This window comes from Lipophrys pholis, assembly GCF_963383615.2.
Source record: "Lipophrys pholis genome assembly, chromosome: 23".
NCBI lineage: Eukaryota > Metazoa > Chordata > Actinopteri > Blenniiformes > Blenniidae > Lipophrys > Lipophrys pholis.
This window is the reverse complement of record NC_137645.1, coordinates 1095590-1104638: the sequence shown is the minus strand read 5'-3', so window position 1 is coordinate 1104638 and position 9049 is coordinate 1095590. Positions and strand designations below refer to the sequence as shown.

Below are 9049 nucleotides of genomic sequence, written 5' to 3'. Positions count from 1 at the left end.
AGACCCTCAGAACTGGGACGAAAAAACAAATCTCACAATAGCTTGAGCCTAAAAACAGCGGAGATCAGAGCCCACATGAGGGATGTTTGGTTGACGCTTTGTGGGGAGGGTGAAGGTGCGGCCCTGCAGGTCAGCCCGGCGCTCTTCCTCCCTCCTCCGCTGGGACGGAGCCCCGAGTCTGTTACAACAGGAAGAGACTGGAGGTCACCGCACAGACCCATTGTCTTCCTGCCTGTGTGACAGACGCCTGTCTATCCCACCGTCTGTGTCCACACACACACACACACACACACACACACGCACACACATGTACAATATGATGTGACACTATCAGTGTGTTACAGTAAAGTACTATGTGATACAATACACTGTCACAAAGTACAACACAGCAAACTATTAAACAATATGGTTGAACACACTAAAGTACGATACAATACGATAAAACTGTATTTTATATTACATTTTAATTTAGTTTACTGAGTGATACAAACATCCATATCGTTTTTATTTTACTTTATTGCATTCTCCACTAATATATAGTTTTAAAAAAAGGTTGCTGTCCTATGTTGTGGGAATATAATGACATGTAACTGAATTAAATCAGGTTTTAAAGGGTTAAAAATGTTTACTCTCACTGGTGAAGCCACTTGATTACAGCAAATCAGTCATATTAGTTAAAGTTGACATTAGAATCCAGCATCAAGTCAATAAAAGTCAAAGTCTCTTATAAACTGAAAGGGGGGGGGGGGGGTAGACAGGTCACTCCACACTCTGTATTGTGAGCTCTATAAAGCCCTCAGCAGTACGACTTCCTCTCTGTGAAAGACACACGTGGCCCCCCCTGATAAGATAAACTACGCAAAATAAAGAGTGAGGCCTCTTTCAGCTTCTCCAGCCAAACAATTCAAACGTCTCCTCCGGCAGATAAGGTGGCGCAGACGGACGGCTCCGCCCCCGAAACCTCGGAGACACACACTCGTCCCTTTGTGCCCCGATAAAGGAGAGCGGTGGATGCATGTAATCAGCATATTATTGATAGTCTTAATGAGAAAGGCTCTGAGTCACTGAAGCCATTAGCCAGGATAAAAGAGGCTTAATTGTTTTGTGTGTGCGTGAGCGTGCACGTGTGTGTGCGCGTGTTACTGAGCTAAGATCAGGCTAATTAAATCCATTTCCTTCGTTAGCAACTTTCTTCTCTCTTAATTAAGAGGGTTAATTATGGGCCTGGACAGAGGTCCCGTGCACGAGCGTCCTCCCCGCTGAAGCTCGATGCCGTCGTGTGATCCGCACCAGAGGAACCTTTTAAACACAATTAAACCTCTTTGATATTTGTTTAAATTCAAAGAAGTGGCAAATATGTGAAGTGGAGATGGTATCGTTGGTGAACGACAGAGTCGCCTGCCTCGGATTTCAAAAGCTCAGAGCAGCACAGAGCATTCGCTTTGATAATGCTCCCCTATGTCAGCCTTTGTTCAATAAAAAACACGTAAATCTCCCCTCTGCTCGGAAATAACTGCAGTTTTCTTGTCTGGAGGAGGACTCCACATGTTGTGGCTTCTTGTCAAAGGCATCAACCAACAGGTCTGCTGTTAATACCGACTTCTGTCACCACCGGCAGCGTGTGGCACGAGGAGACGTCTGCAGCATACCAATGGCGTGGAACAATATTCCCCAGCACGCTCCGTCTACAGCAATAATATCGTTACGGCTGCCAGACATGAGAGGACTCTCCCGGCCTGCCACTGGACACACACCATTACATTTGATTGTGCATGTGCGTGGCAGAAGAGTGTGTGTGTGTGTGTGTGTGTGTGTGTGTGTGTGTGTGTGTGTGTGTGTGTGTGTGTGTGTGCCCTCGGGGTCACACATCCTGTCGGACGGGGGGGGCAGAACGGCTGATTCAGGACTCTGAGCCAGTTTGCTTGTCGACTTGGGCCCGTGCCGCCATAACCGTTAGACATCTGTGGGCGGGCGAGCTTCTCCAGCGTGATGATGATGACGATCATCGTCCTCCGCGGCCATAACAAGACATTAACACCTTTTACACTCTGTTGACTCCAACTTGAGCTGCGGGCGGCTTTTATGAGTGTTAAGAAATAAAAAAAGTCTCTTGTCTGAGAGTCGGGAAGTAATGGAGGAAACACTGCTGAAGGAAACACGGTCGTTATGCATCAAATTGCAGATAAAATCCAGCATCTCTTATTGTGACGGTCCACCAACAGATTCCAATTAAACCTATTCATATAGCTCTCATAATGAAGTCAGCATCAGCACATACACTGACGATGTGCTCATGACCCCGAGGCTGGCAGCACGGCCCGGGTAGTTTAATTACTGAACCAAACCGCTGCATTATTGTGTGGCTGCATTCCAGCGAGCGCTATGGAGATGTTATGTAAAGCTAAATGTTCATATTACTGCTGGTGTCGTTCACTCTGATCACCTTAGGTGTCCTTCAGTTATTTTGCTTCCAAGTTGACTGAACCGCCTGATCATTACCAAACAAATGCTGAGTAAATAGTGCGGTTATTCCGTTCAGAGGACATTACCAGCAGCAGTAAAGCTGCATTTCATGTTTGCTGTGCTCCACTTTTCACCACCTGCAACGTGTGCGGTGCCATAAAACGCAGCTTCAACCGTGTGATTAGGAATATTTGTATAAAATGCTTCTCATAAGTGTATTCATAGCGTGTTCACTGAGTCAGAATCACTGCAAATGTTCTTTTAAATCTGTGTATATGGTCTGAAGTGAAGGGGCCAGAACCCGATCAAAGCATCCATCGTTTGAGCTGCACTCAGTGGGTCCGCATCTCCGGCTCTTCTCCCCGTCCCCGGCTTGTATCGCCGGGTTTGGGATTTTCACTGTGCTTGTCATGCTTCCCGCTGGTGCATCATTAGGTATGGCTTTTTATTTTCCTCTGGTGTGTTGGGGACGAGAGGGGGACGGGAGAGAGGGGGGGGGGTCAGCCGTCAGCCCTGCACACAGGAACAAACACCCCATTAAACCCAGGCCTTCACATATTACTGTAATAAAAGCCCCTGCTCTCGCCTTTATGGGCTTTTTAATTATGTCTATTCGTCTTCCTGGGCTTGTGCGCAACAGTTCATGATGAGTCCCATTTCATGAATACTCCACCGCCGGCAGGAAGCTGGAGGGGGTGAATTAAAGGGAGAAGCCCAAATCTAAAATATTTCTATTGTTACTGGGATAGCACTTTACGTTCCACCTCGCAGTGTGGAGCCGCTTCTCTTTGTGAGGCTGTTCTTTTTTTTTTAGATGTAGATTATTCTTAAAATGGAAAAATCTCATGCAGCTCGAGTGAATTGCACGGCGGCTCAGTGGCAATGGTGTGTACTGAATTACCTCCCCGAGATGAGAGCGGCGGCTGTGCTCGCTGCAGGTTGTGGAAAAATTAACCAGACAAATCATCCATGCATGGATCGAGGAGGAAGGCCGGTTCTCCGGGTCACTTCAGCCTCGTCTTCCCCCGCAGCGGCGGAGCGTTTGTTTCCACAGGGGCTCCAGTGAAACCGCCGCCTCGTATTAAAGCATGTCTATTGATTGGACAATATACTGGAGCTCATCGTGCTCCATATACGTTTTATGTCCTTTTTCTGCAAAGGTAGACACTGCAGCTTAACCCCTTTTAACCCCGTGAACACTAAAACCCACCAGGTGACCTCACTCACAGGTAGGAGGACGAGCTCCAGGACATCAATGCAAACATCACATTCTTCATTTAAAAATACCTGAGGAAGGTTTCCCATTTCTCCTGCTCTTGCAAATAAATGTACATTTTTAGCTCCTATCTTGAACCTGATTTCCATCTTGTATCATTCCTCGCCCGTCTAGGTCATCCATAATATACTTGAATAGAAGAAAAACCACATATTTTCCATTATTTTGAATAAAACTGGTCCCCAATGGGAATGTGTTTTGCATGTATGAGCTTGGACCGACTGTCAGCGTTGAAGAAGTTGCCCAATAAGGTTGAAAGGAAAAAGAAACAACCTCTGTTAATTTATTTCCGACAGAATTAGTCTTTGGCTATAAATATTTTATTGTCTTAGATCAGGTAGAAACAGAATACCCCGGAGGCTTGCGTGGTCTGCAGCAGATTACAGCTCCCATCAGAAGCAGCAGCAGCAGAGCCAGCGCCGCTCCGACTCCGCCCAGCAGGGCCGCCGACCACGACCAGGCTGAGGAGAAGAAAACTTTATTCAGGAGACTGAGACAGAGAAGGACAGCAGGCAAAGTGGTTTCGAGTCTCACCGCCTGCAGGTGTATGGAGCTGAGGAGCCGTTTGATGGAGCTGCTCCGTCAGCTCCGGATGCAGGAGCTTCTCCTCCAGCAGGATGGGGCCCAGAGCCGCCGTCCCCTCCCACCCAGGGGCTGCAGGAGGATTCACAACAACAACAACAAAAAACCTTCTTAGCACATTTAGCCAGCTGAGTCGACCATTCCTGACACGACTGATTGGTCAGACAATTAAAGGGATTAAGTCAAAATCAATCCGGCACATAAACGGCACGAGCGCCAAATGAAATCAAGTAAGCTTGTCTAAACACGAGTGGGATCTTTGCTCGTCTGCCAGGCTGGAACCGATTAGTTCACACAATGCTGCCTGTGTTCCTTCATCACATTTTCCAGTCTCTCCTAATCTCAGAAGGTCCCACTTTGTTACTTGCAGTAAAAACAATCCCAGGGAAAGTGACGGCACTTCCTCCGGGGATTCGTGTGGCGGGTTTGATGGGAATCGTACCGTCGTCTGCCAGGCTCCTCCTCAGCCTCTGTTCCCCGCAGCTGGTCTCACAGCAGCTACACACCTCGTTGTCCCCGCCCGATGCCACCCACCTGTCCAGAGACAAAGTGCATCCCGGTAGAGGACGAGCTCTTCTTTGCATTATTGTGAAACTGTGTCGTCCAACCTTTTGGCTTCACTCAAGTACGAACAGGCTTTGTGCTGAGGCCCGATGGGAGCGGAGACCTTGGTTGCTTTCAGCTGACAGGTGATGTAGAGCTGGGAGCAAATTGAATTACCATTAAAAAGACATTTATACTCAGCGTATAGCATCAACCTTTGGCCAATTCAAACACGTTGTAGAATTAACTGGAGGAGGCGAGAGTACTGGAAGAACAAGTAATCCTGGCACTTTTACCCATGGAAAACTAGATGGCACCTCAAGGTGGCATACCGAATGACCCCAGCATCAAACTGCAGGTTCCAACACCTATTAGTGTACAATACGTAGTAGACATTAGGGATATTTAGCTTTTTGGTAAAATTGATGGAAAAAGTAAAAACTTGATATTACATCATGAAATTTAAGTAGAAGCTTAAACATCAACATTTAGTGAGTCCACTTTAATTGTAAAGACATATTGTGTAACATTTAATGAGGCACAAGTTTCCTCTGGTGAAGTGTTAAAACAATCCACTGTATTCTGTCCGGTGTGCAAAAAGGTTCAAATAATTTCGGCGTTGCAGAGACATAAAAAGTGTATGATGCATGATCAGTGGCTCCCAAGCTGCACGAACACTTACTGAATACTTGTCACCCTTGAAGAACTTGAAGGCTTTCAGCTGGAAATGAAGTTTATCCTCCCGGCTGCGCTGCAGGAAGTAAGACTTGGCTCCTGTCAGCTTAGCGTCAGTAAGACACCTCGCCATAACAAAACACAGGATTCACCGTCCAAACCTCAGAACCAGCTTGTTTACATTAAAATGGCTTTAAACAAGCTGAGCGACATGAACTGAACTCAAACAAACACAGCCACTGACGTTTGCGTGTTTGGCGTCGGTTGTGTCAGATTCTCACCCGTGGTTGCCGACGAAGGCGTACTGGGGTTGGGAGTAGGGATTGGGGTTGGTCGTGGCCACGCAGCTGTCCACATACACCCTCAGAGGAACGTGGTGGGTCTGGAGGACCGACGCCTCCACGTGCATCACGTCACTCAGGAAGTAGACACTGGAAGACCTCTGCGACTGCCAGTCCTCTAATGGAACAGGACAGAGGACGTGAGCCGGGGCCATCAATCTGATTAGATGAAACTTAAAAGACGCCTGGCGGCGGAGCAGGACAATAGAAAAGTACTTTCAAATGAATCAGACGTTGATAAACACAATCAAAAGGTCTGTGCTTGGAAAAATGACTTTCCTAATTCCCTCCATAACTCTAAGCAGCGAGTGCAGCTCGGTGAATCGCCGGGGACGAACCAGGTTCAGCCGGGCCTTTAAAAACTTCCACATCAGTTTGGTGCAGCGGCTCTCCGCAGCGTGGAATTAATTAGAAAACATAATGAGCTGTATATTGATCTCTTCATTCTGCCAGTGACCCTGTTGGGTCGGCCGCAGCCTACCAGGCATGTAATCTCAGCTCATCACCATGCCGCACAAGTTCCCCTCCTGTTTATCAAGTCCCTGTTTAGCATCTTTAACGGTCCCAGCAAAGTCTGCCACCGGCCTTGAGTGATTGCAATTACGCCCGTCGCTGGGGAAATTAGCCACACCGCCTGGTGCAAATCCAAACTTTGTTGAGTGTACTGCAGCAAAACATCAGCTCGGTTTTCCTCCCATTGACCCGCCCTCACCGGTCATGAGGCGCAGGGAGAAGTGCAGCGGCTGCTGGGCTCGCATGGCGGAGGAGAGCTGATTCCAGACAGGCCTCACGCCACCGCTGCTCACACGCTGCCTCCTGCCAGGACGAGTCACAAGACAGAGAATTCATTACTATGGCGTCTTCACCCTCCAGGAGAACGAGCCGTTTCCACAGTGTGCCACCTGAGAAGACGCTGGGTCACTCAGTATAACCAACATGGCTGCTGAAGTCATCCTCATGGGCTGCAGCACCTCTTTCACATACTTTAGGTTTTGTATCTTAATCTTAGACTTTGTCATACTAATAGTCAGCGCTTGTATTCGCCACCATTCTTTTTCCTTTTACAGCCAGTTGCGTTTCTATGAAGTGTGTTGGAAAGTATGAAGGTCAATGCTGATATATCTCCTCTGCTTTCATTCTAAACAATCAAAGTTCAATGAGTTCTCTACAGACCTGAATATGATATGTGGAAAAAGTACAGATATTTGTTTGTGAGGAAGCTCACTGGTTTCTTCTGCATTTCTTGTAATACCACTAGATGATGACGCGAGTCACTCAAGCATCTGGTCTGGACTCTTAAAAACTAGGTTCAGATGTAGAAAGATGAAGTTTAAAGCATTTTCACCTCAGCAGATATCTTTAATAGATTATTTAGTGATTCTAATGACAACTGAAGGGTTTTCTGACGCTTTAGATTGAAATTCTGATCTCAAAAGTCCATCCTGGGACTCAAACTGTACCCGGATCGTCACCCGATAGTGACTCTTGGTCGTTTACCTTTGATACTGGCATTGCACTCCGACCTTAGCAGGGCTGGTCTTCAGAATAAAAGTGTTTCTGATGGGCGTTGGGGAGTACGTCAGAGTGAACATGTAGATGAGAGCCTCTTCAGTCATCTGAGGACACAAAGCACAATAACGGGTCTCCTGAAATGTGCAGCAGACGACACAGACAGGAGGCTGCGTACCGTCATGGTGCTGCCACAGCCTTGTAATTCTGTCTGGAACTGCAGGACGTGGCCAGCGGTGTCCACTGCAGGGCAGCCTCCCAACGTCAGGTCAGCCGGACGGATCAACTGACCGTTCCCTAAGAACAGAGGAGGACGACTTAGAGCCCGACCGCTTTTCCACTTTCAGCTCAATAACACTCACGCAGGTTCAGCCACAGGACAAATAAAAAGGTTTTTCTTAATGCATGACTGTGGAGTCGGCGGCTGAGCCCCCGATGGGCGAGCGCAGTGCCTCTGCTCAACAGTGAAGAAATGAGAGGAAACATATTATTGATCACAAAGTCCATCGTCTGTGCCATTTGCAGTAATCAGCACCGAGTGTCCCATCTTCACCGTTCCATTCAATTTTCCAATTCGGACCTTTAATGTGACCCTTTGTTTTTCAGACATCAGAGGAGGATGGGAAATGGACCCGAGATGAAAAAAGAAAAAGCCTCGCCGCTGATCAATGGGAACATTAGACATTACCCAGGAAGTCCTGTTTGACTTCTACGATGACCTTTCCTTCGCCGCAGTGCAGCGACACGCTGTCGGCCGCCACCGGCGTCCGCTGCTCAAACTCCAACAGCACCTGGAAGATCGTCCGCAACACTGGTGAGGCCGGAAGCCAAAGTCAACAAACACAGGAAGTGGGTGTGAGCGGGACGCACCTTCGATCGGGGATGAAGAAGTGGGTTCAGTCCGGGGCCTGTGTCTCTCTGCTGCTCCTGCTCCGAGCCCAGCTTCTCTCCCTCTGATCTCTGCAGGTTTGGTGAACTCTTCTCCACAGCAGGCGCTGGTGGCGGTTTGCTCCTGAGCCGGAGGCTCCTGAGCCGGTAGCTGACGGGAGCGGCGTCCGGATCCCGCCGCTCCATGTGCTCTGACTGACGGTCCGCCGCCGGCAGCGGGGACCTCATGGCCACTTGTTTTGCTGAGGTATGGTTGAGAGTCTCATTGGCGCTCAAGCCGAACCGGCCTAGTGCTGCCGAGGGAAGACTTCCACCTGAGAGCAGAAACACAAAGCCCAAGAAAACTGTCTCCCACAACCCCATCACACCAGTTCACTTAAAAGAAGCCGAGTTTGTGGTGATATCAGAGCGTGACGCTGCCTTGGTGTCCTGATCTGAAGGGCTGGATGGGATGAAGGTGCTGGCTCCGCCCACTCTTAATAAGTTGATTGGAGTCCAGCCTGGAGGATCATTCAAACCTTCAGCTTTCCTCCTTCTTCTGATAGTAAATGAACAGATTCAGTGTTTTCAGGCCCGAGGCTTCCTTGCTTCTGTCAGCGCTCCCCTTGTCATGACGGTAATGAACAAAGACTTTCATAAACAGAAAGGAGCCTGACCCCCCCGCAGTAAGTGGATTTCACTGCCCCCATGAGACAAATCAATCAGAGTCTGAGACCCGGGGTCTTCTGCCCTGCCGGGGCCTGAATGTCGAGGCCAGGCGGTCTGCAGGGTC

General features: G+C 48.5%; 1 protein-coding gene across 1 annotated transcript; it reads right to left on the bottom strand.

Annotated features, from left to right (window-relative positions):
- Nucleotides 1–2963: 2963 nt before the first annotated feature.
- On the bottom strand, nt 2964–8640 carry LOC308127563 (zona pellucida sperm-binding protein 3-like; the record flags this gene model as incomplete). The annotated part of the gene is made up of 12 exons (XM_080492694.1): nt 2964–2976; nt 4092–4200; nt 4274–4393; nt 4764–4855; nt 4930–5021; nt 5547–5664; nt 5821–5998; nt 6593–6696; nt 7378–7496; nt 7568–7686; nt 8078–8180; nt 8260–8640. 12 exons carry the CDS (start codon nt 8638–8640, stop codon nt 2964–2966), a joined length of 1548 nt encoding a protein of 515 aa, XP_080348820.1.
- Between the last annotated feature and the right edge of the window lie 409 nt (nt 8641–9049).